General features: G+C 41.3%; 8 protein-coding genes across 10 annotated transcripts; 4 read left to right on the forward strand and 4 right to left on the reverse strand.

The window, feature by feature from the left end:
* The first annotated feature begins 253 nt into the window (after positions 1–253).
* LOC124335327 (tubulointerstitial nephritis antigen-like) lies at positions 254–4,760 on the forward strand. Its single transcript, XM_046789124.1, has 11 exons — positions 254–544; positions 1,518–1,628; positions 2,443–2,727; positions 2,795–2,858; positions 3,072–3,279; positions 3,357–3,469; positions 3,539–3,721; positions 3,789–4,002; positions 4,096–4,126; positions 4,201–4,352; positions 4,416–4,760. Exons 3-11 carry the CDS (start codon positions 2,460–2,462, stop codon positions 4,545–4,547), a joined length of 1,365 nt encoding a protein of 454 aa, XP_046645080.1. The 5' UTR covers positions 254–544; positions 1,518–1,628; positions 2,443–2,459; the 3' UTR covers positions 4,548–4,760.
* Positions 4,757–7,976, reverse strand: LOC124332636 (nuclear pore complex protein Nup107-like). Its single transcript, XM_046788902.1, has 5 exons — positions 7,091–7,976; positions 6,686–7,031; positions 6,274–6,625; positions 5,746–6,214; positions 4,757–5,680 (listed from the first exon to the last, which is right to left on the reverse strand). Exons 1-5 carry the CDS (start codon positions 7,868–7,870, stop codon positions 4,877–4,879), a joined length of 2,751 nt encoding a protein of 916 aa, XP_046644858.1. The 5' UTR covers positions 7,871–7,976; the 3' UTR covers positions 4,757–4,876.
* A 149-nt stretch (positions 7,977–8,125) lies between these two features.
* On the forward strand, positions 8,126–9,392 carry LOC124336359 (BRCA2 and CDKN1A-interacting protein-like). Its single transcript, XM_046790137.1, has 5 exons — positions 8,126–8,514; positions 8,575–8,673; positions 8,750–8,913; positions 8,971–9,142; positions 9,204–9,392. Exons 1-5 carry the CDS (start codon positions 8,230–8,232, stop codon positions 9,369–9,371), a joined length of 888 nt encoding a protein of 295 aa, XP_046646093.1. The 5' UTR covers positions 8,126–8,229; the 3' UTR covers positions 9,372–9,392.
* A 314-nt stretch (positions 9,393–9,706) lies between these two features.
* LOC124336493 (SRR1-like protein) lies at positions 9,707–10,827 on the reverse strand. Of its 2 annotated transcripts, XM_046790341.1 has the most exons (4): positions 10,768–10,827; positions 10,574–10,694; positions 10,327–10,508; positions 9,958–10,085 (listed from the first exon to the last, which is right to left on the reverse strand). In XM_046790341.1, the coding sequence occupies exons 1-4, from the start codon at positions 10,784–10,786 to the stop codon at positions 10,045–10,047; spliced, it is 363 nt and encodes a 120-aa protein (XP_046646297.1). In that variant the 5' UTR covers positions 10,787–10,827; the 3' UTR covers positions 9,958–10,044. The 2 variants fall into 2 exon arrangements, with proteins under 2 accessions (XP_046646289.1, XP_046646297.1); XM_046790333.1 differs by having other exon boundaries at positions 9,707–10,508; positions 10,768–10,824.
* Positions 10,828–11,142: 315 nt separating this feature from the next.
* LOC124333667 lies at positions 11,143–13,469 on the reverse strand. Its single transcript, XM_046788985.1, has 3 exons — positions 13,256–13,469; positions 12,130–13,191; positions 11,143–12,076 (listed from the first exon to the last, which is right to left on the reverse strand). Exons 2-3 carry the CDS (start codon positions 13,183–13,185, stop codon positions 11,213–11,215), a joined length of 1,920 nt encoding a protein of 639 aa, XP_046644941.1. The 5' UTR covers positions 13,186–13,191; positions 13,256–13,469; the 3' UTR covers positions 11,143–11,212.
* Positions 13,470–15,712: 2,243 nt separating this feature from the next.
* LOC124331648 lies at positions 15,713–23,075 on the forward strand. Of its 2 annotated transcripts, XM_046788820.1 has the most exons (20): positions 15,713–16,150; positions 16,291–16,383; positions 16,644–16,825; positions 17,063–17,389; positions 17,491–17,703; positions 18,091–18,302; positions 18,370–18,462; positions 18,551–18,718; positions 18,806–19,053; positions 19,115–19,370; positions 19,446–19,688; positions 19,750–19,887; positions 19,949–20,439; positions 20,506–20,993; positions 21,071–21,199; positions 21,279–21,331; positions 21,387–21,674; positions 21,743–21,917; positions 21,980–22,114; positions 22,175–23,075. In XM_046788820.1, the coding sequence occupies exons 2-20, from the start codon at positions 16,325–16,327 to the stop codon at positions 22,312–22,314; spliced, it is 4,038 nt and encodes a 1,345-aa protein (XP_046644776.1). In that variant the 5' UTR covers positions 15,713–16,150; positions 16,291–16,324; the 3' UTR covers positions 22,315–23,075. The 2 variants fall into 2 exon arrangements, with proteins under 2 accessions (XP_046644776.1, XP_046644775.1); XM_046788819.1 differs by having other exon boundaries at positions 15,713–16,383.
* A 99-nt stretch (positions 23,076–23,174) lies between these two features.
* On the forward strand, positions 23,175–25,857 carry LOC124333684 (protein DEK-like). Its single transcript, XM_046788986.1, has 7 exons — positions 23,175–23,334; positions 23,467–23,620; positions 23,688–23,878; positions 23,960–24,114; positions 24,188–25,397; positions 25,457–25,612; positions 25,679–25,857. The coding sequence occupies exons 1-7, from the start codon at positions 23,305–23,307 to the stop codon at positions 25,694–25,696; spliced, it is 1,914 nt and encodes a 637-aa protein (XP_046644942.1). The 5' UTR covers positions 23,175–23,304; the 3' UTR covers positions 25,697–25,857.
* Positions 25,858–25,925: 68 nt separating this feature from the next.
* On the reverse strand, positions 25,926–27,914 carry LOC124336239 (partitioning defective 6 homolog gamma-like). Its single transcript, XM_046789969.1, has 6 exons — positions 27,765–27,914; positions 27,486–27,593; positions 27,301–27,424; positions 27,007–27,233; positions 26,637–26,800; positions 25,926–26,567 (listed from the first exon to the last, which is right to left on the reverse strand). The coding sequence occupies exons 2-6, from the start codon at positions 27,555–27,557 to the stop codon at positions 26,186–26,188; spliced, it is 969 nt and encodes a 322-aa protein (XP_046645925.1). The 5' UTR covers positions 27,558–27,593; positions 27,765–27,914; the 3' UTR covers positions 25,926–26,185.
* Between the last annotated feature and the right edge of the window lies 1 nt (position 27,915).

Below are 27,915 nucleotides of genomic sequence, written 5' to 3' on the forward strand. Positions count from 1 at the left end.
CGAGATTTTTGAAGGCAAGGTCACCGTCTCCATTTTTTTTTCCGCGTAGTGTCGCAATAATAGTTTTGTTTTTCTTTTCTTTTTAGAGTTCTCCGTCGCGCATTTTAACATTCGCCGACTCGCTTGGAATCCCAAATTTCCCTCTTGTTTTGCGATATACCGTCTGTGTGGCCTTAAACTCCAGCTTTTTCACATATTCTTTGTGTTGAATTTGGCTGTAAGCCTGTAACCACGAAGACCACAGTGGTTTTCCGCCAGCTGAATTCCGTGCCGAAGAAACTCTGAAGGGGGGTATGAACGATGAGCAGCATCCGGATTCGTCATTTGCGTGCTTTACCAAATTCATCGGCTTACGAATTATGCGGTCGCTGACGTTTAGTTTCGGTAGACGTCATTTGCCCGATCAAGCAGAAACATCACTGGTGGGCGTGGATTTCAGGAGGCGGGGGCGACGAAGAAAAGGAGGCCTTGCCATTTCACCCGCTGTCTTTAATAAAGCTGCACAACTAGTTGGATCGCCTAGACGGAATATACGGAAGTAAAGGTAAGCACACCATTTTTCGTTCGAGTTCAATCATCACAATCCGATAAATCATTTCGTTCTATTTTAGTCGGGGGAAATTTTTGTTTTTATTCTTGTCCCCGATTCGTCGACAAAGCTGGATTCAGCTTTGTTTGGTTGCGTGTCTAAAAATGATCCACGGGTGTGTATGCAAACTGGTTGGTTACTCATCGTAAAATCTTTGATATCTCGAGGGTGATTTAAACAACCTGCTGATGTTATCAATAAGAATTTAGTGGATAATAATGTCACTGCTGAAATAGATGGGCATTGAACGGACTTTCGAACCGTTTGAAATTCACGATTTATTAATTACTTTGAATTAATCCTCAGTTCCCTTTCAACTCCAACGATACCCAGTTAGTTTTCTAAACAAGTTATGGGCGTGAATGTAAATTTTTTTCAAGAATGCAAACACACAACAAATTTGAAAAAAAAAATCATTTCTGAGAAATTGTTATTCAAAATTCAGTAGGTAATAATGTCCATGGCTGTTATTGCTCAGTCGCTTACGTGTGCTAGTGGGATATAGCTTTTGGCGGAAATTTTCCAGGGAAACTACATAGTCCGGTTGCGTCATTTGGGCACGGCAAATAGAAGAATTCCGTCGGAATCGACATTCGACTTACTCGAAGCGACCGTTACTTTTTCGCTGCGTTATAGGCGCTTGTCTGCAATGCAATCATAAATGTATGGGCGTCTAAATCACGAGGGTATTTTCCATTTTGCTTTTCTCTGGCGATCTGATTATTTCGGATCACGACGACCATTATAAAATGTATTTTCTACCTGTCGACTGTTTTTCTATTTGTTCCTTTTTCTTAAATAACGACCTTGAGTCCTTGAAAATAGACAAAAAAAGCTACAAAATAACGCCAAGAGGAAAAGCGTGTAAATGTCATTATTCTCTCTCTTCCTCTTTTTTCTTTCATCTTGTTCTTTTTTTATTTTCCAGGACCCTTCCCACCGACAGTTTTGTACTTTTGTAGTTTGCACGCAAAGGCACACTTCGCACCGAGGAGTTGGCACCGACACACACACATACCCATCGAACATACACCCAAAAGTGAGGCACCGATTTCCTTTTTATGCAATATAATCGTTTTGATGGAGTGGCCGTGGGAGACACGTTGAAATGATGATGGTGAGGTGATCCGCGATGAATTTTTATTGCGGTGATATCAGCGCGTGGAAAAGTTTTGTTTCAAACAGTGTGGCAGCTCGTTGATAAGCGTGACAGACATGGACGGACCCTATTGCTTGACCCCCCTCGACCACCCGCGTTCACTTTTCGTGTTTTAGACTTTTTCCACGCGCACTTAACTAAAAGATTGCGATTCCTTGTTACCGTATCTATTGCTGAGAAGACCATGACCAGTCGCTTTAACGGCATTTGAGGCTATTCAGCCATGCAGAATAGAGGTACCGATGTTGGCTTTTATGAATAACGACCTGATGACATCGCAAATTTATTTTAATTGTCTGATCTTCTCGTGTACTCCTCCTTCGGTACAAAACAAGGAGGAAACTTCTTTTTGAGTGCGTTCATATCCGGGTCCTCTCCCATATCGTGAATATATATTGCGCCGACCGAGAAGAGAACGTAGAAAGAAAAGCGAGAAAGAGAGAGAGCTTCATTAATTCAATAGTACCACCAGAACCATCAACGCGCACTTCCACCAACAACACCAGCGAAAGAGCGTAAACTCTTACGCCTTGCGATAGGCAAAAAGGGGCTGGCCCTGTTTGCGGTGCAGCTATTTAAGCGGTGCTCGCCTGTCTTCTTCCCGGCCACTTGATTTGCGGCGTGCTATTCATCTGAACCGTTTAAGTTTTGTTGTTCAATTGTTATTTGCTATATCGTTTGTTTTCAATCTCAGGTGAACAATTCTATACAATGGAGCTGGTGTGGAGATGCTCCATATTCTTGATTTTGTTAACGGCCGGAGCGCTAGCGCAGTTTGAAGATATAGCAGGTGATTATTGCGGAGGGCGTATTCAACGTTGCTGTGATGGCCGAATCGATTCGTGTGCGATCCCGATTTTAGGCACTCTTTGCTATTGCGATCAGTTTTGCAACCGTACAGACTCTAGTGATTGCTGCCCTGATTATTGGAACGTCTGCCTTGGCATCAAACCACCTTCACCACTCATCCAGCAACGCGGTACAAGTTTATTCCATTTATTTTCTGGTGAGAACGTTCAATCAACTTTGGTCGAATTTTCTATTAGGATGCTATCATGAAGGTCAGAACTACCCTTATGGCCACACGGTGCAAATCAATTGCAACAAGTGGTGAGTATATATCTAGTGTTTATTATGCATTGCGTTGGAACAGAACACTGCCGCATTTGAATTTGTAATGCGCGGCAGGCGATGGAGATGATCTCATTAACACGCCTCCCCGTCGTGCCGTTCAAGATGGATCTCGTTTTACTGAATTATTGATGAAAATTTTTTTTTTTTTTTCTAATAATGCTGTTATTTTCTGGGATTGATTGTGAATAGCGAGTGCCTCCGCTCGCTATCAGATTCGAGCCGAACTGAATTTCTCTGTGAGGCGGACGCTTGTCTTGTGGAGCCAGAAGCTATTCAAGCAATCAACGGGAATTCGGCACAATTCGGTTGGACGGCTGGCAATCATTCCGATTTTTGGGGTCGCAAGCTGGAAGATGGGCTTGTGTATCGTCTTGGTACACTCGAGCCCGAGAAATTTGTAAAGAGAAAATTCGAATTTTTACTAGCTCCACGCACGCGGGTGTGTCATTACATTTTGATGGATGTCTTTTGCAGGTGTTAGCCATGTATCCCATCAAACAAAAGTACGACCGGAACACTCTTCCCATGAGTTTTGATGGGCGAATCGAGTGGCGCGACACCCTGCAAGACGTACGCGACCAAGGATGGTATGAATTCAACTGCTCAATCATTCCTAAGTGTTTCTATGCACGCTATACAAACTCTTGACATTTCAGGTGTGGAGCGTCATGGGCTTTTTCCACAGCCGCCGTAGCTGCGGATCGCCTTGCCATACAGTCTCGTGGACATGAAGTCTATCCGCTTTCCATGCAAAACCTACTAGCGTGCAATAACCGAGGTCAACAAGGCTGTAACGGCGGACATCTTGACCGCGCCTGGAATTACATGAGACGTTTTGGGTATTTATGCGATAACTGACCTGTTTGATTTACAAATGAGTTTAATAGTCTCGTGCTATAATTGCAGGGTTGTAAACGAAGAATGTTATCCATACATCAGTGGCCGTACCGGTCAGGTGGAGAAGTGCAAAGTCCCGCGTCGAGGAAATTTGGCGACTATGAAATGCCAACTAGTCAACGCCGCTGTAAGAAAATCCGACAGATCTGATAAGCCGCCACGTAAAGGTCTGTTCCGTTCACCTCCGGCTTACCGTATCGCCCCATTCGAAGATGATATCATGGTAAAGTCAATATAATAAAGTTATTATTCCTTACTTTGCGCTTATTAAAGTTGTAAATCACTAAAATTATTTTTTTATTTCCCTCTTGAAAAGAACGAAATTCTTCAGCACGGACCTGTTCAAGGTAATGCATACTAAATCCCACAATCCGTCACTATTAATCCCATAATCAAAGCAATCTGTTTATTTTTTTTATAGCTACCATGAGAGTTCATCCTGATTTCTTCCTTTACCGCGGTGGCGTTTACCGCTATTCCGGTACCAACAGTCAGCAACGTTCTGGTTATCATTCTGTTCGCATTTTGGGTTGGGGAGTAGATTCGTCTAAGCGAAATCCCACCAAATATTGGGTTAGTATAATAAAAACCGCATTTATCTATTTTATTGGTCTAAATTCACACTCATTTTTCCAGTTGGTGGCCAATTCATGGGGACGTCTGTGGGGCGAAGATGGTTATTTCCGTATCGTTCGTGGTGAAAACGAAAGCGACATTGAAAAATTCGTTTTGGCCGCTTGGGCAGATCAAGAAGACGAAGAACAATAATTAAGAATAAGCGAAAGAGAATAAGCGAGAGAAAGATGTTTTCAGTTATTAAGTTTTTGGAAGCGAATTTTTGTTCATTTTCTATGCATCTCTGGTGCTGTGTTCATTACTTGGTAATTCTAGTTTTTTTTTCTGAACAATTTTTGATTTTCGGTTTCGATACCATATTCACACTTGCCTTGTCGCTTATAAATAACAAATCGTTCAAATAACTATTACCAAATTATTAATTTTATTCTTTATTGTTTTAAGAAGGAAAATTGGTTTAAGAAGGGAAATTGGTTTAAGAGAAAATTGACAGCAAAATTGAAAACACTTCATAATTTTTGTTAAGGGGTCTCACCAATATCCAGCAATCTGACGTAAGATTGGCGCAAATGTTTGGTCAGCTGAGCCAGTTGTTCAGCAGAGCAAACCTTATAAAGGGATTGTTGTTCACTAGCTATGACATTGGCCAGTTCAAGGCATTGGCTGTAACGATGGGTGCTCGTCAAGACATTACAAAGTAGCAGGGCTGCGTGTGGGATGCAAGTTTGTCGCAACAACTGTTGTTGCTGTTGTCGGGGAGAGTTTTCCTCCTCGAAGGACACGCTATCAACCATCCAGCCTCCGTCAGGAAAAAGTAGGACGTTATACAGTTTGTCAATAGCTGATTGCGTGAGGGAATCGACGGCTGCCTGCCAGCGTTGAATTTCAACTTGATGTTGCTTAAGATGCTGTTCTTTGAGTAAGTTTTCAGTGAATGATAGTTGAGAACTGGCTCCTCCTCGCTGTTGTTGAACGGAAGCTTCTGTTTTCTTGGGCTTGGAGTGATGGAAACGTGTGAACCATTCTTGAAAGGCGTCTAGTGCATCAATGTAAGTCTGGATGCAAAGGTATTCACGGACAGCAGCCTCGACTTCAGTGGGCAAATCCGTCAATCCAGTTCGTGATTCCCATAGTTCGGTCAATATTGCGACTGTGTCGGGTGGAGTCAACTGAAACGTCAGCTTGACAGCTTCAATCTGACGACGGAGAAGGTATCCCCGCATGAGAGTGTTGGCTTGGATAAGCAATTGACTTCGCATTGACGGATCCATTAACAACCAGCTCAGTGAACGTATCCGGCGTTTATCTTCTGCCGTGGTCGCTACCTAAAAGTATTAAACAATTGTAAGTACCCTATGCACGAATGCAGATCGAAATCTATATTAATCACCTGTAGAGAAGCATCAGTGACGTGTTGGACCATTCCGCCCTGGTTGCAAAGTTTGATTACAACTTGTTTGGCGATGGCGTTGACATCAAGTCCGACATCCTGGGCCAAAGATAGGAGGCGCCTTCGCTCCTCGTCGTCACAGGATTCTTCCTGTTCCTCTACCATAACGAGGCATTGAGCATACAAGCGAATTTGATCTTCTGGCAAAGGCAATTGTCCAACGTAGACAGCCGCCAAATCAGTTCGTCCAAGATTAACAAGTTGTAGAACGTAAGCTTCCAGGATGGAACCGATGGAATCGTCACATGAGCCACGACCGATGCGCCGGAAGAACAGAGCAAGATGGGACATGAGCCGGATCATGTGAGGGCGTAGGTGAACGCTCCAGCTGTCACCTTGTTTCAGCCAAGACGACATTTCTTCAAGTAATCCGTCAACATCATCCATAATAAGGTAGCGCTGTATGATCCTGCATTTCAAAATTTGCCTTGGTAAATTTCGCATTAGACAAATTACAGAATTAGTCACCTATATTGGTCACGGCCTTGGGCGATCAAAGTCTTATCTCTGGAGGCAGCTAAAGTTGAGAAAATGGACTCGACGGTCAACTGTTGATTCCAATATTCGTCTGGTAGAATTTGAAGTTGCCGTTTATAATTGACACAGCGACGAAGTTCCTTCTCGACACAGTGGTCGATCATGGCACGCAAATGAGCCCACAGTTGATCTTCCCAGGAATGACAGGCAGGTAAAAGGGCTTTCAAATGTCCACAAAGAAGAGCAAAGATTGCGCGCTCCTCCTCCGACAACTGCACATTTTCGCACTCTTTCCAAGTCATCGTCTTCCAAATGTCACGATAAGGATTTCCAGATGGCGACTCTACAGTTGAGATAAATATTTGTTATCGAATTCATTGGTTTCTACAAATCTAGATATTACCTTTCGTGTTGGCTACATCCGTGCGAGATTTCATGTTGGGATCATGAAACAGTTTCCATCCTTCCAAAATTGCAGCCCGAAATGGTTGACCTGCTCGGAAACAGAGCTGCTGGGCTTCATCCAGCTGTCCACAACGGAGTCGAGCAAATACAGAACGAAGCAAACGCATTTCATCTTCTTTGTCAAGTGGGTGAAGACGTCTGTTTTGTTCTCGGTTAGGAGCATCGGGATCCATTTGAGTAACCATATTTTGCTCAACGTTATCTGTACTAAGCCCTCTTTTTTTACTGACCAAAGAATGAAGAGTATTTTCCCAGCCGGCAACCGCATCTCCGTAAAACTCCACCTAATTAGAGTATAATATATTATTTAATAAAAGAAAATTTTAATTACATTAAAAAATACCTGGCTGTAATGGGAATCGTGATAGACATCAGCCGCTCGTTGTTCCAGCCAATCGACTACGAGCTGAGCCTGTCTGATTATGGCATTTTTGTCATAGAGCTGTTTTACCAAGTCATCTTCACTTGTAACATCATCCAATCCACTCCAGATTTCATCAGACTCCATTTCACTGTCATGAAATTCAGAGTTTAAACGATCTTGGTAGAGAGATGCAACCAATCTCCATGTGTCACGCTCAAGTCTCAGTTCTTGCTCCAATTCTTGGGCTTGTGATAGTTTGTTGTGTCCACGAGGGGCCATTTGAATCAATTTTCGCAAAGCAGATACTTGTTCTCCACATTCTGACTCGTATTCTGCACACTGATTAAACACTTGATGTTCTGCCCCATATGACTGAAATGTTTTTAGGAATCTCTCAAATAGTTCTAAGACATTTTCTACTCCTGGAACTTCTTCTTCTAGAAGGATGCTCATGAGTTCTTCATTTCGTTTCTTTCGTGATACATTGCTCACTGTTAAGTCTGCTCTTGTCGAATCCAGATTTTTCCTTTGTAAACCAGCACCAATTCTCGTAAATGTAGGATCACTTTCGAAAATAGTGTGGCTAAGATCATCAGACATAAAAGACATTGTATTATGTCGGTTAGGAGAAGGGAGGCAACTGGCTCCCAACATGTCTGATGTCTTTTCGAGTGAGTGTTTTATTCTTCGACCAGGAAGATTTAGTTTGCCAGTAACAGTTGAGTTAGAACCGGCAATAATTGGAGATTGAAACTCCATTGTGCTTATTTTAAAAAGATACAATAAAATTCACCGTCTTATAAAGAAGAAGTTTGAAGGTTTGAAGTTTTCCGTTTTATAGTAACGTAGCAGACTAAGTAAAAGGGCGTTGCAATTCACGTTCAAAATTTTATTCATCAAAACAATTATAATTAATTTAAATTGAAATATTAATGATTTGATTTTTATAATTGTTATAATATTTAATAAAATTTTATTCTATTTTTTAACCCAATTTTTAAGATTTTATTTCAAACAATTTGAATGTTCACTTCACTTCCTTCCTACCCATTCCTAGCAGACAAACTTAAGTTTGTTTTTGACTTTTTGACACGTGCGAAAAATTGTCTTTAAAAATCATGGCGAATTTCAATACTAAACGGCCTATGGAAGAAGATAGCAGCGATTCTTCAGAGGAAGAAGAAGAAGAAAATGATTCTCAAGATGAAGAAATGGGTGAAGATGAGCAACTTGGAGAGAACGACCGAGAGATTCAAGTCGACTTTGAAGGTCAATCACCAATCGCTGAAGATTTTCACGGTATCAAGAGTCTAATGCATCAACTTTTCCTAAAGGCTCATATTAATTTAAGTGGTCTGACGGAACTCATCATTCAGCAAAACTACATTGGAAGCATATTACAGGTAATCAAATCTTGTGAAGATGTAATTTGTGTACTTTACTAAAGATATCTACTTCTTCAGCAATGTGTGGATAATGATGAACCTGATAGTGATGATGAAGGAAATTCTCTTGATGAAGTTTTTGGAATTACTTCTGTAATTAACTTGACACATCACAAGGTGAGATAAAATTTTGAATTTGTTTAACCCGAATTACAATTAACCCTATTTTTTTTTGTAATTTACTTTTCAACAGGAGGTGGAATGTATTAAAGAAGTTAAAAAGTACCTGTTGGAAAAAACACAGAAGAAACTGAGTGGATTGTTTGATGATCCATCTAACCAGATAGGACTTCTATTCAATGAAAGGTTCATAAACATACCACCTCAAGTTTCTGTTCCCCTACTGGAAAATCTATGGTATACAAGACTTAATTTGAATTATATCCCAAGTTTAAATGTAAAATTTTTTAATAGTAAGGAGATTGATGAAGCAAAAAAATCTGGAAAGCCTTTTGACTTTACACACTTCATTTTAATTTCCAAACTTCATGAATCTACAAGAAAAGATCCTGAATCAAGGAAAAAGAAAGTCAAAGGAGGAGCTACCATATTATGGGTTAATGCAGAAGAAGAACCAATTTCAGAGGTATTCATCTATTAATTTCACGCCTAAGTAGAGTAGGTTGTAATAAAATTTCGTCAAATAGATGGGTGAAATATTAGGAGAATATTCTGTACGAGGTGAGTCAGATGCAGCAGTTTCCGGGACATGGGATGAAGATGACGAACAATTCGATCCGAAAAGAAGGATAGTCCTTATTACCGCAAAGCAGCTGCCTGAGGTGTTGATTAAAATTAAAGAATTCCTCGAATGAATAAAATTCATGTTTTCTGTTTGTTTTAGTTATTATTACCAATAACTTAAAAAATCTATTAATTGCATTTATTATTCCTTTCAACTACATCGGTATACACAATCTATTTGGGATCATGGGGTAATTTGAATCCAACCATGTCAGCCGTGCTACGCACTGTGCGTTCACCTGAAAGAGAAAAAGCATAAATTGTTTTGTATACAACTTTGTTTTCAATAATTGTGTCAAACCTTGGCCGTGAAATTCTTGTATCAGCGACGCAGCCTTTCTTGAACTTTTCAAATAGCAAAGGTACGTATCAGCCATATATTTACTTTCTTGTTGGGCTTTGCATGTTTGCTCAGCAGTGACCTGATTTCGGCGAAAATTCTTCGAGATAAATTGATATGCAGGCGATTCCCAGAGAGAATTATGACTATGGTTGGTTAGTCGGAGCTCGCGAATCAATTCTCTGAGCAAAGTTTTGGCGCTCATTTTTCACTAATTAGCTCAGTCTCAGCAGCAGGGTATGTAGGTTCAGGCGATTCCCAAAACGATGAATGAACACTGTAGATTAGTTCGCTGGGGAAATGGTGGAGACTAAGATCGTTGAAAATGTCGGGAAACCGGAAGTTGTTGGGCACAGCTAATTCCTCGACGATTTCTATAGATCGATGAAGATAATGATAGCTCTTCAAGAAACGATCGGGAGTGTCGAGTCGAATTTTTTCGAAACTGTTGGCGTAAAGAATACAATGTTCTAGGTGACTAGGACTCCAATTGGTGTAAAGGAGGTTATTGCTGAGTTCTTTAGGACAATGGGGAAAAATGAAAAATGAGCTTGATGACAAAACTGCCTTTCTTTTTCCTTCACAATTTGTTGCTGCCAACTTCAGTTTCAAGTGACTGATGATGTCTTTTTCAATTGAACTGAAAACAGGATCAAAAACTTCGATTGGGCATAACAAATGTTCACCTAAAAGAAGCAGTAATCCAAGCTGATGTTGGGCTGTTTTGCAAGTAGATATTCGTCCAAGCCCAAAACAGATAATTTGTGTTATAGGTTTTTTTCTTTTTTCTATTATTTCTGTAAGAAGCGTTAGGAAGCTTTTGTAAAATATGGACAACTCAACTTCTGCTTTAGCTTTAGAAATATTCCTACATCACAAAGAGGCCAAGAATTAAACACTATAAACAGAATATTAATATGGCAGGAAAATTACTTTAAACAGGTATCCAATGCAATGGGTTCAAAGACAGGTGACACTAAAAGAGGATCACTATTTACCAAGCGCTTTGCCTTTGCAGATTTCTTTTTTGAGACAGTCACAAAACCATCAGAATCTGATAAAAAAAAAAATTAAGGATGAAATTACACTTAAAAATATTGGGTAGTTAGCTTACCCAGTAGTCTTACCAGTTGTAGAATTTGCCATTTATTTTACTGAACAACAAAGCAGACGAAACTTTCTTGCCTCGGTGAGTTTACAAAGGAGCGCCAGCTGGCGGCAAAATGCAAAATGCAAGATCACAAATTCACAAGCTAAATCCGCTTAATATGCTCATTAAATAGGAAGTGTTCAGGCTTGTGTCTATCTTTCAAAGCAATAAAAATTATAAACAGGAACAAATAGTTAAAAAATTAATGGTTTAAAAATAATAGGTTGAAAAACAATGAAGAAAGACATTGAATTTCGACCTTTATTGATTTATTCCCTTAATTGACTCCTGTCGCTGCAAGGAATAAACAGTAAATTAGATCACACTTTTAAGGAATGAAAAGCAGACCAAATTGGTACACATTTCTTTATTGAAGTCATCAAAATGAACCTCAAAATAGTTTACATACAAGTACAACAATCTTACATCAGACACCAATGCAGAGTAAGTGAAGGTCGTAATCCTTGACGATGTTTGGCAGTCAGGGCCTCTGTAAAGTTGACAAAGAGTTGCCAACTATCGGGCTGATCGTACCCATTCTCGATCATATCGATTGGAGTTGAAAGACAAAATGTGCGAAGGTTTGTCTTTGATGCCAATAACTCAACGATTGAAACCAATGACGTTAAAGACAATTCGTGCCAGGACAGATCCAGCAAAGAGAGCGCTGACAACGGACCGAGCGTGGTTCGACTCAACACCGTTAACTGCGATTCAACAAACTCATTCGAACTCAAATCGAGGATTCGAAGGTTACTACTGTTTCCTAGTTTATTGATCAAAGGTAGAACTTGCTCCCACTGCAAGCCCAGCTCATTGGCAGCTAAACTAAGGGATCGCATTGTCTTCCGATGAGCTGATTCTCCGAGATAGCCAAGATCTTCGTCGTTGAGGCAGCAAGAAGACAAATCGAGCAACTCGAGTCCGCGTTGAAGTGGAGTCAGAAGGTCAGCCAAGCATCCAGCCAATCGATTATGTGCTAGACTGAGTCGTTCTAACCGAGGTAACTGGCTCAAGGCAAAGGCCATTAATTCAACAGCTTGCGGGTGATCGGTAAGATCGAAAGCACAGCTACCCAAATCTAGGCAACGAACTGAAGTAAAATGACCCATGTGTGATGCCAAAGTCAGAGCACTGCGACGCTCACAAATCTCAATAAATTTGAGACCAATAAAGTGTTCCGGTAGTTGATCCATTAACGCATCGAGTTTGCGCTCTTCATGCAAGTTTACTTCCAGAAAGCGAACTGTGACGGATACTGGACTAGGTGAAGGAGCAAATTCATCCTAAGAAAAACAAATAATTAACTGCACTGGATTTTAAAATAACAAATTATTACGTAGCGTTGGTGAATCCAACTCAAAATGTCACTTGATTTCTCTGAAATGGATGCGTCTATAGTGATGTTAAAAAATGGCATATCCGTCAGATGGCTAAAATCCAGCGCATTTCCATTCCATACACCAATTTCCGGTGGAGTCTTTTCCCCTTGCCAATAAGCATCATCGTACTTGTTGCCGGTTGAACCCACTGACGGAGGAGTAGCTGACATAACTGGTGTCTCCTCGTCCCACGTTGAAATCTCGAACGTGGATTCACAAGTACCCGTAGCCCCATCAACAGCAGCTGCGCCGGAATTGTTCTCCACTTCCGGTTGCCAATAACCGATTACATCATTCGCTTCCCAAGTGTTGGATGATCGTCTGGTTGCTGATGCCGCTGAATTTTTCTGTTTCATGGCCAATTTCTTGCAACTTCGCATTTTCTTATGCAACCCGGCTAGGATACAGACATCAAGGATCTTTGTTATTCTTCTTCCTAGTCGACGAAATTCATCCTCCCACATGAAGCTGCGAATCTCTTGAGAAGTATCCAGTGTCAGATCCAGCACTCGTAGAGGGCTTACTTGACCTTCATTCTCCAAGGTTCTTTTGACAACAACAAAAAATCCATCCAAGACATGCTTGAAAACCTTTCGAAACAATTGTCTTTCAGTATCCCCACCTTCTTTTTCTGGATCCTCGAAATCATCTGATTCAAGAAAAGCAAGCCAACACTGAGAGCAGGTGACATGGATTATTTGAGAAAGCTGAAAAGTTTCAAACGGCCAGTAGGCAACCAATGAGCGTAGGGCAACCCACTGTTTGGATGCAAACAGTAAACAGGCCACATCGACATACAACACAGGTGGGATAAAGTTATCTTGCAGTATCTTTGGAATTTCATGATATTTGTTTATCTGCTTCAGGTACTTGAAAAGTGACTGGATAGCCAGCTCCTTTAACGGTGAAATACTAGAGGTGCAATTACTGCATTTTCTTTCTTTTCCCTTTATGTGGACTGCCCACTCTGACCAAAGGGGCAGTTTGAAAGGAGTATTACTAGTTGCTTCCATTCTTATCTAAATGTTAAAAAAAAATAATTATGTGATTAGACCAACATTTGTCTCATACAAAAAAATATACTTTCTAAACACTGTCACTATCTTCCATCATTCAACTTGATCAAATGTTTGTTTGAGTTGTCTTTTTCACTAAGTGGAAGTCAAATCAAGACAAATAATAGAGAACGAAATAGATGCAATCTTTCACAACGGGTTTGTATCTGACAAGTGTGTCGATTTGTATTTACTACAAAAAAACGAAAATTCGCCTGCTTTGGACTGTTTCGTTGTTGATATCCTTTTCTTCCACAGATGTCGTTCGTTGCATGTAGAAAAATCTAAATTTTTTAACAGATACATAATGTGAACTTTATTAATCATATTTTAAATCATTTATTTGTGGGATTAACTAAATTAAAAAAAGGTATTTCCTATTTCGGCTGGAAAAAGTTCACCCGACAAATGAGCCCGCGTAATTCAAATCGTTACCGATCAAGCCAAACGGAGGCGGAAAGCGTCCATTTATAATAACTCAGAAATTGTGATTAGTAGAAAGCAGAAGGTTTCTAAAATTCATTTCTCCTTACCAGAGGCGAAAATATCATTAGTTTGTCGATATTATGGTTGAAAAAACAATTTGCCTGCTCGGCTGCTAGTGACATAAGAATTTCTCTTTCTACCCCAGATGTCGTTGTAATAAAAAAATAAAAAAAAAACAATTTTCGTTCAAAACTGAATAATAATACAACTTTTTTTCCCCGAATATTGTCAATTACTACACGATGAAATCGTTCGAATTTAATAATCTACATGCCTGAATTTCATTATTCTACTGGATAATGATAAATTAGGATTACATGTCGATCCTTTGCTGATTTGAAAGGGTCCATGACGATCGATAATGTCTTGATAATTGTCAGCACTAAGCTTCCCAACAATCTGGATCAGGAATCTCATCCGGCGCTCTCTGCTTAAATGCCCTCCCAAAACGGTTGCAATATATACGTTTGTCAATCATATTCTCCAAGTAGCGTATATACGTATCATACGCATACGGCTCCCGCCATGAAGTCGATCGATCGATCGGGGTGGGTGGGTAGCTCATGAAGTCATGTGACACAGCGTGATTTCTTCTATTCTTCTTTTGTTCCGTTCACCTGTTGACTTAACTGTGGATGATGCTGAAGCTGTTTCCATTTGGAAGCTTCTTGGTCGTCTCAGATTTATTCACTAATGAGAATTTCATCAAAATAATAGAAAACTTCCCAATTGATTCGCCGTTGTTGTTGCTGGAGCAGATTCAATTTCCGCCTTTTCATAATAGAACGGAACGAAGACCTTTCGATGCCAACTAGACGAAAGCCTCTCTCAAATGAGGCGAAGGTGCTTTAATCTTTATTCCTCTTTTTTTCCCTACTGCCTGACGCCGAAGATGTCTGCCATTTTTAAAAAGTCCAATTTTTCCCAAAAAATTTCTATAAAGAAACTACTTTTTTTTATCTGTCTGCTTCTATTTACTTTTCCCAATCGATCTTATACACGTTGAATATAAATCATTGACAACAACAAAATATTGACAGTTTTATTTTATTTCTAGGATGTTTTTCCCCTTTTTTTGTGTAATCTTACAAACACACCGAGTCGCTTCAAACAGATTTGATTTCTGCTTGGCGGGTGGATCATATATATATATGCAATCCTCCGCTTCCCACACCGACTCGTCGTGTGGTGTGTATATATGTATCGATCGGGCGTGATGTGTGTGTAACATCGACCCGGTTTCGGTTGCGTTGGTGGCGGTCAAATGCGTCTATGATTCCATCAACCATCATCACACGGATCGGCTGTCCACTGAAAGAAAAGAACCATATGATGTACGTAACATACAGGATCAAGTGACATTCAATTGAGAGAAAACTAAGAACTAGAGTTTCAGAGAAAAGAAAGACCAATATTACAAATTGGAGATTGGCACATGGGGGGTGTGTTGGAGAGCCCTCATTTTGTGTTGTTTTCAAAAACATTTGAAACTGCAGCCGATATTCAACGACGCCTTTTAAAAAATTTTACTTGTATTCCGATCGATTTTTTTCCCACGGGTATGTGTGTGTATGTATAAACCTACCCTGAGCCCTTACGAGTGTGTGCCATACAGAGGCGCCCCTCATTGGAAACGCTTCGTCAAACAAATCAACACATCACAGCCATCGGGTTTCCAGCAGCTTGATGTGGTCCACGCCATGGTCCACGCTCTGTAAAAATAAGAAGAAATCGAAAGTCACAACTTGAATCACGTATCAGTTATGCCCTTGAGAAACCTCATAATGGTAAAAATGATCTCATTCAACTGTTGGTAAGCTGTAGAGACGCCAGCTGTTTTAAATGTCTTAATTCTTCTCGTAAGCAAACAGCAAATTTCAACAAGGAAATTTTCGTAAAATAAAAAAACGTCGCGAGGGATACTCTGCGCCGTGATCGATTCGGAGCAGCTGTCAAATTGCGTTCGACGCGATAGGTGGCAGCACCGTAAGAGATTGGGGTGGAAGAAGAAGAAGGTTTCGCAGTCGTTGTCGTTTAGACTGTAGAGCTCGCAGCTCGCCCCCAATGGCGAGTTTGACCGTCATATCCGCGCTTGATGGCGCCAGGCAGTACACGAACGATTTAGTCCGTCGGGGCGGGACGACGTGACAGTGGGGAAACAGTGCCATGTCGTGAAACATTAACTTGTGGGTTTTCGTAGAAAACGGAACAGACTACTATACTACTGCCTACACGAGACAACACACATCATGGCTGTGGTGGTGGTGGTAGTGGTTCCCAGTTGAGAGGGACACCACCGTGAAGACGACAACAACGAGACCGTGGAACAAGCAAAAACCCAGACTCCATTACCTCCCCCTCTCTCTCTCTCTCTCTACTAACACATCGTTCGCACAACAACAATGTGTGCTGTGTCTCCAGAAAACGTGAACAAAATGTGAGCGTGGAAATTTTTTACCTACTATTCAAGACGAACAAATCCATATCTTGTCATCGCTAGTCCGTCTCTATCTCTTGTGTTGTTGGTGTGTGTGTGTGTCTTATTAATTGTGTGCAACAAATTTGGTTATCCATCAGCTACCGGGAGCTACCAGGCAGGAAGTGAAACAAGATGGGCAATCTCTGCTCAAACAACGGCGATCACGACGGCAACGGCTCCAATTCAGAGAGGTATTCCTATTTAACGTGAAATGCTCGTGAAGCAACACATCTGGTCGAATGCGAGAGAGCCAAGCTCTCCTTTTTCCAACTGAATGTTTATCGGAATTCAAATGTCTAATAATAAACGGGACGAGTGACGTAGTCGTTGGCCCGGGCTCCTCTTTGCAACTGTGCAAAGGAAATGTTAAAAAAATACGAGAAGAAGAAAAAAGAATTGATGCTATTTTGTTTTGTTTTTTTCAAATGTTTCAAATAAAAATATGATGCAGTTCGCCATGTTGCCGTGGTCGCAAAAGTCGAAAGTCGTCGAAAGCTCACAGCGGCGACGACGAGATCAAACAGGAGCCACCTATCATCGGTAACGGCAGTAACAAATCAGAATCAACTAACGTCTCTCAACAACGACAGCGTCCGCAACTCGATTCACGAGAGGAGTCGTCGATGGCATCGGGTAAATGTGATTTTCTTCTCCTTTTTTTTTTAATGATCTGCACACAAGTCTTTTTTAATGATTCGACAACTTTATTCTCCTTAAAAAATCGTGTTGACTTATCGATCGCTCTGATGGTCCTCCCATATACGACCCGGTTGCCAAACTCTTAAACGATTAATCATTCCAATAAGGGCAGAGAGCTGCTAACTTGATGATGGATTAATTGATTTTTGTTTTGTTTTTTTATTTTCAAAGTGGATTCCGAAGGGATGGCTTCGGCCACAACCCACCACCAACAGCTGACCGTTTCCATTAGTAACACATCAGCCGTCCAGCAGCAGCAGCAGCAGAAACAGTCGCCGAAGGTTGCCGGAAGCAACCCGAATCAGCAAGCATTAGCAGCATTAGCGGGTTCACCTACTTCGACTAGTAACGGTGCTAACTGCGATCCGGACGTGGTGCGCCAGTTGCCGGAAGTCATTCGCCATGTGCTGCACGGTTGTGTTGGCACTGGGAGCGGGTACGGCACGGCCGAACGAGGAGCTCACCTGACAGTTTACGTCACGTCAGCCGACCCTACCGGTATTACTCGGCGGCGAATTTTCCCTTTTTCGGCCGCTTACTCGCCTTTGATTAGATAACCCTACATTAAATAATAATGATGTGATTGCATGTATCTGCAGCATCCAGCACGACGGCACTGTTAGATGCCATCAACAGCAGCGGAGTTCATGCCGAAATCAAAGCATTGGCCACTTCGCGCGGAGCATCTTTACAAATCTTGTGCGATCCTTGGGGCCCGTCGTCACCAGCGGCCACTACGACAACATCAACAGCGTTGATGTCCTCATCAAGTGACGACCGGATCGGTCGCATCTCCTTGTCCAATCTGAACCGTACGCCAAAAAGAGATAGACTTTTTTTTTATCCTTATAATATAGTCTATACTTGGGGCTTTATTCTTCTTTGATTGATTGTACAACAGTAAATAGAGCATGCTAAAGAAATGGGATGCCACTTAAACGATCTATATAGTGTAGCTCCTCCCCTCTCTCGCGCTAGTCGGTTACTATGGTTACCATTGACGCACGCACTCTCCTCTCTTTCCCACCCTTCATATTCACCACGATCCCGGTGTGTGTGTGTGTGTGTCCATGCCTAACTGTATACGCCTTGTACACTGGGAGAGCAGAGTACTGTTTCGTTTTTTTTTTTTTTCTTCCTTTCTTTCCTGTACGCTCAATTATTCGGAACATATTGATCTATCACGACGATGACGCCAGGTCTGATGGAGACGTCGAACGTCATCCCCGTCCTGGTGTTTGGCGACACACTGGGCCGCACCTGCCTTCCGCTTAGCATCGAGGCGCAAGACTTCCAGACGGCACTCCATCAAGCGCCAGATGCGGAAGATCGGAAACTTGTCGAACAATGGTATCACTCGGATCAACTGGCACAGCCACCTTGTTACCGGCTCCAATCTTCTCCAACTATGGTATGCGGCCCTAAAACGTTCAGAATTTGTCATCAAACATAAACCCATTCAAACTCTCGGTCGATAGTCGGAGGAGGTACAGCAACGGCTACTGGAATTCTTCATTACCGTCTTCAGTCAGGAACTGAGCGACGCCTACCTGAATACTCTGTTTGAACAGGTAAATTCCCTTACACTGGACAATAATTCACTTGGGTGGATTGATTTAGTCGCACTCGATCTAAAACGATTTTCTCGAAAACAAACAGGAAGTGCACAATTCCGTGTGCATGAGTCAAGAATTGGCGCGACGTTGTATCTGGATCCAAGAAACGACCATTAGCAGCCCAAACACGTCCGGTTCCGTTCACTCCGAGACGTCCATTACGGAGAGGGAAAATCGGCGACGGGTCAACGCTGTTCAGAAAATTCTCAAGGTCTGTCGAGTGAAATATATATACTACTAGCAAATGGTGTGTGCCGGACGCTAACTGAATCATCAATCGCTTATTCATCGACTACAGACGCTACTCCAGGAAAAGCACGTCATCAAAAGTCAGGCGGAACCATTTTCCGCTGTCACTGGTCAACTCTCTGCGACGCTGCACTCGATCGTCGAAGAGGTACTCGACGAAGCCGAAGCCAAAGATGTCCTGTCACGCTCGTCATTATCCAGATCCTTTCTCGAGGAGATCAACCAGCACCTCACCTTTTGTCAGAGGGCAGCTTCTTGCAGTGTCAACAGAGAATCGGCTCTTATGGTCGTCAAAAGGTACAAGTTCAAAGGAAACGCTCGAGATCAATCAATCAATCAATCGTTGTTCTATATTAAGGTATTTGACGGGGAATGAACAACATCCGCTGATTATTTACGGTGCTGAAGGTAGCGGCAAGACATGTCTATTAGCTAGGGCCGCCCAGCAGTGTCACAGCTGGCAACAACCCGACCCCGAATGCACTTTAGAAATGGGTGTCGTACTCCGCTTTATTCGCCTGACACCCGAATCCAGTTCAGTCCTCACCATTCTTCATAGCATCACCCAGCAGGTGTCGCTTCTCACCACTGGTCGCCTTCCTCGAAATCCTCATGTAAGGAAATAAGCCCATTTTTATTGCACAGCCTTATGATTGATTAATGACACTTGCGTTGTACGATTTATCTAGACGCTGTCGGATTACCAATCAACGCTCAATAGACTGTTGGGCGATGAGCGGTCTTCGAGGAAGCGCATTACTTTCATTATAGACGGAGTTGATCATTTGGAGGATTTCGACACTGTCTTCGATTTACTCAGTTCTTGGTTATTGGTCCAGTTGCCTCCCACCATCAAAGTATTGCTGACTCTGAGAACTGGCCACCAACTCGAAAGATTGCGTGGTCAGCTACCCGCTAGTGCTTTCTATCAGGTATAGTCATTCAATTACAGATTAAGTAGACTCGTCGATACAGATGTGCTATGTCTTTCAGCTCGAAGAGCTTTCTTCTAGTGAAGCACACAACTTGTTTGACGCCTGTCTCTTACAACACACTCATCGCTCCCACAGCGATCATTTGACCGCTATGGCTGCCCAGATTAATCAATCGCATCGACCTTTAACTGTCAAGGTATTCGCCATTTCCATTAGTAGTGGTGGATTATATAGACTTAACCGAGAAATCCTTTCAGATTTTGTCGTGGCAAGCGGGATTGGCTGAAGAGTTTCGCGGGAATATTAGCGGCGAAATATTGCCATGTTCGACCAACGTTATACCTAATCTCACTGCTGCTGTTCACGAACTAACTGGCCGGAATCAAGTGGCAATGATGATTGCTCTGTTGACTTCATCCCGCTACGGCATATGTGACTACGAAATGGAGCAGCTGTGCCGTCTTCATCTGTGTGAAAGTGATAACAGCAGCTGGCCAACTCTGGCTCACTTACTGGTCCCTTTCCTTCAACGCGTTGTTGTGGGTGGACTCGGATTGTTGTCGTGGCGGGATGCAACTCTCCGGGAGCAAATGACGAACACATTTCTAGTCGACCGAAATGAAGCAGTCGTCGTCCATCGAAAAATGCTGGACTACTTCTGGACCATTTGGCAAGAGTCGAGAACTTTACTAGAAAGCCGCAATTGGACCGATTTGGCCACTCCTTTATCGGCCATTACTAACCTGCGGTATTTTTATATTTATTTTCTTTCTATTTTCGGTGCTTAATAATTTTGGAATTTGAATTTATCCAGTTTGACGAGACGAGCTCTGGACGAAATTCCGTATCATTTGTCCCGGCTGGATTTTTCAGAGACTCAAGTCCGGTGGATTGAAATCTGGTCGGATCCTGGGTGGCTGTTGACCAAACTAGCCACTTCTGGCGTTACGCAAGTGATGGAGGATTTTGCTTTAACACCGGAATCTTGCCGACCGGAACATTTCCAACAGTGGATGTCACTCCTCGCACCGGCCATCGACTACGACTACCGGCAAGTGACCAGTCAACTGATTGGCCGAGGAGCTCCACAAACAGGAATTTTCGAGAAATTGTGTCGCAATCCTCTAGTAGCTTCTCTTCTCCCCAGCCAGGATTTAGCTCCATCGGATTCTTCGGAAAAAGACATTTGTATTAGTGCTATTTATCGTCTGAACAGCGGTGAAAGACATCATGCGGCTGCTCTATCGGCCGTCCGGGACGAATTGAGTCTTTGGAATTTTAAGACCGGTCAATGCGATAAAGGTAAGAACTCTTGTCATACAAACGGAGTACGCGATAGAGTTATAAAAAACGACCTATTTTTTTATTTCTATCCACAGTGCTTGGAAACCTGCAGCACCAGCCTTTGAAAGTCGCCCCGCTGGCCAACGACCGTTGTGTCGTATTGTGCGGGCGTGAACTGTGTGTTTATGACATGAATACTGGCGAAGAAGTGCTCAAGCTCAAAGGTTTGTTTATTCTTCGATCGATTTGTCTGTTTGTTTTTGCCTTGTACTACATTTTTTAAAAAAATTTAATTTATTTTAGGAATGATGAACCAAAAACTGCCATTGTTTGGCCTTCACGGCGATTCTCACGTGGTATGCATTCATCTGATGATTTTTTATCGGCTCATGCTAATTATTATCAATTTAGGTGTCACTCTCACGTAATCGGATGTATGTCAACCTAATCAGCCTGGAAAACGGCGATTGTGTTACAACGTTTAAAGTGGGCGAGGATCGATTCCTCAATTCGCTCCTAGTGTCCGACAATGGCCGACTCTTGGTCTGCGGTGACGAGTCCAAACGGCCCTGTTCACTACTTGTCTGGGACTTGCAGGCTAAAAAGCTCATCTATGATTTGAAAATGAATCACCATGAATTTATCACCCGATTGAGTGCAATCACTGGAGATGGGACCTACGTGGCCTGTGTTTGCAAAGTACTTTTTTTAGCCAACAACAATGCAATAGGAACCGATTTCTTCATGCTTTCTCTTTTCTTTTTTAGGAACTAGAGACGAGCGATCCGAATTTCATCGTGGTTTACGACTTGCAAAGTGGCACGCTCTTTAAGAAATGGAAAGCAGGAGCAAACACAGTAGCAGTCAGTATTGCCTGCCAAAACAGTTGCGTCGTGACAAGTTTGCAGGACGCTCGAATTCTTGTTTGGGATCTCGTGACAGGTTTGTTTGCCTTTTGTCTTTTTGAAATTGCAAATATTTATTTATTTACTTTGGGTAAATAGGCAATTGCCGCTGGAGTCTATTGGGCCATTCAGCCTCTGTAGACACACTCAACCTTGACGCCGAGGGTTCTTATTTACTCAGTTGGGACTCTGAGGACAATGACCGGTCTCTAAGGCTCTGGAATCTCTCCAATGGTATCTAGGAATTGTAGTCAAGTGGTTTTAAGGATTACATTATTATTTCTTTATCATTAGGGCAAGATGTGGCCACGTTCACACCTGATCAACGTACAACGGCCGCCCACGTATCTGCTGACGGGCAAGTTGTGCTGGTAGCTCTAGCCGGTCGCTCTGATCTTGTCCAGTTGAAACTGTCTCAAACTCCGCTGTCGTAGAAAACCACGCCCATCAAAATAGGTCTCCAAAAATAGAATTTAAACCTCCGTAAAAAACAAAACAAAAAAAAAAGTCCATCGTGTCGTATGTCAGTGTGTCAATTCTGTGTATCGAAAATTCCAATCTTCTTGAGTTATTCTCATTGATTGGATGTGTTAAGTCATCCCACCCAAACCCATCCTTGTTCGTATCGGGAACCAACCTTGGTATTATCTACACTTTTATTTTCCACTTCGCTTGTGCATTTTTCGAGCTCGTAGAAATATTTTTCAGCGCTGCTATGCAATTGCAATATATCATCATCCATTCGACTCGGGAGTGCTCCAGTGGAGTGAAAAATATTTTCACCCTTCTGTCTATTCTCTCATTCTATATCCTTCTCTATTGTCTCTGGCCCACGTCGTCGTGTATGTGCAGCGAGTGTGTTCCCTCCTATTCAACCTCCTTGATTTCCCAATGACAAGTCGTTCCAGATTGATCATCCAACGAGTCAACTATGTTTATTTTTTTTCTCTTTCTTTTCTCATCTTTTTAAAACATTACGCACAAAAAATCAGCTAATGTTTCATCTATTTTATTTTCCCTTATAGAATTCTTGACCCAAATTCTCGTCGAATTTGTTGTTTGGTATATACATAACTCACGGTCGCTAACGATTCTAAAAATGTTCTGTTTGTCAAAGCCGCTAAAATGGCCGTGTATGTAAATATTCTTGAATTGATCGTATTTATCTGTAATAAACCGATAACGTTTTAACGAACACCACATCATTTTTCCCACGCTTTGCATTTACTTTGCGAGTTTTTCCCGCCAATTTTCGAAAGTGACCGCCTGGTGGCGTAACCGTTTGATGCAACGTTAGTCTTTTGTTTTCAAGATATTGAATCTCGATGCTTGTGCACTGACGGCTGGAGTCTTCTTAAGCAGTGAAGACAGAAATTTGTTTTTATTCTATTTTAAAAACTCAAAGCTAAAGAATTTAATTAGAAATGTCAGACAAGGAAGGTGTCGAAGAAAAGGTACAGTTTTTGATCAGAACAAATTATGTTTTACTATCTACTTCTCAAGTTACTGTGAAATGACCTTTTTCCCGCCAAACCGTTTTCCTAAGCATGGTTTTTTTTCTCAACGATTTTTTTTTCTTTCAATAGGAAGTGACAACTGAAGATGTTGTTAATGAAGAAAATGCAATTAAAGGACAAAAAAGAAAGAGACCTGTCACTAAGGCAACTCCATCCAAGAAAAAACTGAAGTCTGAAGAACCACCTGTATCTGAAGAAAATGACAAAACTGAAACAGAAGAAGGTAATCTAGAGCAGTAGTTTGAGTTTTAAATTGTGCTTGATTTTCATGATGTTTGATCAATTTATAGATGAAGAGATGCCATTGGGACTTCTGGATCGTTCACCAGAAATGACTGGAACCAGAATTCGCAAACAGGTGGAGAGACTTACCATCAACAGCCCCGCTGCATCAGAAAAACCTGATCGCAAGAAATATGAACAAATCCCAGGAAAAGGAGTGAAGCTGGGTACATCCCCAAGAATTGCATCGCAATTAATGGTATTATTACTAATTGGATGTTGACATTTAAAATTTCCCTAACCTTCTTATAATTTTTTTTTCTAATTTTGTCTAATTTAGACTTTTAAGCACACTAAGATGACTCTTCTTCATAGACTACTATTCAAAAGACCTGGAACTGCTTATGAAATTAAACGGAATGTTAGAGAGTTCTCAGGGTTCCCTTTTGAGAAAACAGATAAAGAATTTGAGTCCAGGAAGCACATGCTGGAAAAGTAAATAAATACTTATATGTATAATTATATACCTATATATTGTACTGTTATAATTACAAATGTATTATTCTAGGAATAACTTGGTTGACCTGAAGGACATCTGTCAAATTCTATGCCTGGAAAAGGGCGGCACCAAAGAGGCTATCATTGAGCGGATACTAGAATTTTGCCTGTGCCCTAATCCGAGCAGTAAACCGACCCCTAAGAAAACCAAAAAGAAAACTAAAGAAGGCAAGAAAAAGGTCAAAGCCAAAAGCGACGACGAAAAAGCTGCACGAAGCAGTCCCAAGAAGAACATTACCTCAAATGAAACTGTCGAGGACGATTCGAGCAGCTCAGACGAAGAAGCAGAAGGCGAATCGGAATCTGAAAAGGAATCACCTGAGCCAACTCCAGTAAAAAAAGGCACCAAGAAACCTGCGGCTCCCAAACCTGTTAAAGAATCCGCAACACCGAAATCGAATAAAAAAGTTCCTGCTTCAAAAGCAAATAAAGAAGCGTCCGAAAACAAATCCCAAAAGGAAACCGACGACGATTCGAGCAGCTCAGACGAAGAAGTGGAAGGCGAATCATCTGAAAAGGAATCACCTGAGCCAACTCCAGTAAAGAAAGGCACCAAGAAGACTGTTGCACCAAAACCTGTTAAAGAAGCCGCAACACCGAAAGCAAATAAAAAAGTTCCTGCTGCAAAAACAAAGAAAGCAGCATTGGAAACCAAATCCAAAAAGAAAACCGAGGACGATTCGAGTAGTTCGGACGACGAAGCGGAAAAAGAATTATCTGAAAAGGAATCACCTGAAAAAGATTCACCGGAATCGACTCCAGTAAAGAAAGTTACCAAGAAGACTGCGGCACCCAAAGCTGTTAAAGAAGCTGCAACACCGAAAGTGAATAAAAAAGCTCCTGCTGCAAAAGCAACTAAAGCAGCATCGGAAACCAAATCCAAAAAGAAAACACCTAAAAAGTCTCCCAAGAAAGCTGAAATCAAAGTTAAGTTACCCCCTGTGAATAAGACCAAAAAGAAGGCACCGGCTGTGATTTCTGACTCGGAGGGAGAAGAAGATAAGAATTCTGCAGACACATCAGCGGACAAGAGCATCGAAGATGAAAAGTCAGCAGAAGAATCATCTCCTAAGAAATCAGTAAAAGAAACATCTCCATCTCCTGAAAAATCAGCAGAAGAATCATCTCCACCTTCTAGAAAATCCTCCGACAAAGAAGAAGAACCAACTGAAGTGTCGCAAGCCCCGGCAAAAAGTCCGAAATCTAAATCTGAACCGACAGTAAAAATAACTATTATCCACTTTCGAGTCCATTAAACTATTATCTTATTCATTTTTAGAACGACGAGCTGGCAAACACTATCAAGCAAATCATTAATGATGCTAACTTAGAAGACATGACAATGAAAAACTTGTGTCGGCAAGTGTACAATAAATTCCCAGAATATGAACTGGAGAAAACGAGAAAAGAGTTCATCCGGTCGAAAGCTAAGGAGGTAATAATGTCATTGTTGTGCAATAGTTCCGTTTTTAATTTTTAAATGGTTTGCTATGTTTTGCAGATTCTTGGCAGTGAATAAGGGCGCTTCAAAAATACTTCATTTATAAAGAAACAAGCTGTCATTTTATACGAGTATCTTTTCGAAGTGAGTAAAGAATAATTTCTTAATGTTTTTAGTTTGTTCTCTCCACTTTGAAGCACGGTGGTGCATATTGATAATACAATAGTTAGAACGACGCATATATTGAATTGGAGACAAGTTTTTTTTAACGTTGTATTTGTGCCGATGAATCGTGTAGATCGAGACTCATCGATTAGTCATTTTACTAGTTACCATTGAAAGGCCGGTAAGTGTTGAAAAGGCACACATGTTTTTTTTCTTAACTATAAACCTAGGGGGAGGGGTGGACGGGATATAAACGCACGCATTGACCGATGTGGTTTGCGAACATTCAGGCAAAAAGAAGACAAATTGTTTTTTTATACACTTTCATTTTTTAAAAATAAGGACTCAAAAGGGAACGTTTTCATTTTCATATATGGATATTTGTGAACTTAAATCATAATGTTATAAGTGGAGGATGCCATCATCTTTCGCGTGGCTGGTCCTATCGCTGCCGCTGCTAGCACTGGTCTGCATAGTAAGATCCTTTATCTCATCTAAGTCGTCGGTTTCTTCTTCTTCATGGTCCTCGTCAGAATGAGAGTGAACCATTGACGCGATGGTCGAATACGACGTCATCGTGTCATTGTGTGAGGTTCTTGACAGCGTCAAAACACCTCGTTGATTGGCCGGTTTGACGGTGATGATCAAGTTTGCACTATTAGCCACCATCATGTCGGTTACTTGATCTAGTGATTTTCCGGCGACTTCAATACCGTTCACTTCCAGCACTTCGTCATTGACCGCCAAGAGACCAGTAGATTCGGCCAATCCGCCAGGAACCAATCTGTCAAAAATCACAGTCTGTCAATCACAACATAATAAAGATATATATAGATATAAAGTATAATCATACCTTGATATAAAAATTCCGGGGACTTTTTCTAGGCCATTAGGTGTGACACGTACCGATGTACCGTCTCGAATATAAAATCCAAGAGGTCTTTCAGATCCATGTTTGAGCAGCCTAACTCGACGGCAGGAATCGGGCACTACATCTACATCAATAATAGCTGAAACCTGTTTTAACAGTGAATAATTCAGTTTAATGCCCAACCAAGCATGAAGCAAGATGCAACAACAAGAAAGGAGACTAGGAAACAACAACTGGAGACATAACGCAAACAACTAAGATTACGCAAGTTCAAGCAAGAAATCAAGGCGTCTAAGCTAATTACAAATCTACTTAATTAATGAAAATAAACAGATGGAATAATCAAACCAACTTGTCGAAATTCCTTTGGATATGATATGCTAATGTGTGGCCTAGTTTTGGGTGTTCCTAATATTGATGATATTAAATTCTTTTTAGAAGCATAGTGTTGATGTAATTCATCATCCTGTGATTCCCCTCTTCTCTGTATGTGGATTCTCAACAAAGGACGTGCTGCCTGCAAAGCTCTAGCAAAGTTGTCATCATTGTTGATGGGCAATAAATCCCCATCATTGGGGTCTGTATGATGAATGAGACAAATTACAAATCAGTCTTTGAATAAGTAGTATATGATGAAATTACAAACCTGTATAACTTATATAGAATGGTTCAATTTGTAAGCCATGTAGTTGTTCAAGCAACTTTCTGAAATCTTCATACTTTGGTAATACTTTTTTGTTTAGACTGAATCTTCTAAATTCAGCCACAAACTAGAATTAAAAGAATTTTAATATGAATAATCTTTGGTCATGATAGAAAATGAAACTTTACTTTGCTTTTCACTTCCACAAAGTTTGAGTTTGTTCTTGGTGGAGACATCTGAAGTTTCACTAGCTTTGACATCTGCGTTTGGGCCAAATTTAACAGTGAATAAGTATCCTATGTAGAAAACAAATAAAACGTTTCAATAGATTCATAGTTCTTTATGAATATCCACGCCCCAGTAAGCATCCGGTTACACCTCCAACACCGACAATTGCGTGAAATCATCGGTTGTTCACATTCTATATCCACTACAAGATGGAAAGGGATCTTGAGAATTCCGATTACCTGGATCGTCACTGATGGAATGGAGAAAAACGATTTAACTCATTTGAATGTTATAAAATGAATGAGCAATTTTCACGTTTCCTTGGTAGGCACCATACAATGAAAATTGACAGACATGACAGTTATTGAGGACGGTTACGAATTGGTGCAG

This window comes from Daphnia pulicaria, chromosome 1 (assembly GCF_021234035.1).
Source record: "Daphnia pulicaria isolate SC F1-1A chromosome 1, SC_F0-13Bv2, whole genome shotgun sequence".
Classification (NCBI taxonomy): domain Eukaryota; kingdom Metazoa; phylum Arthropoda; class Branchiopoda; order Diplostraca; family Daphniidae; genus Daphnia; species Daphnia pulicaria.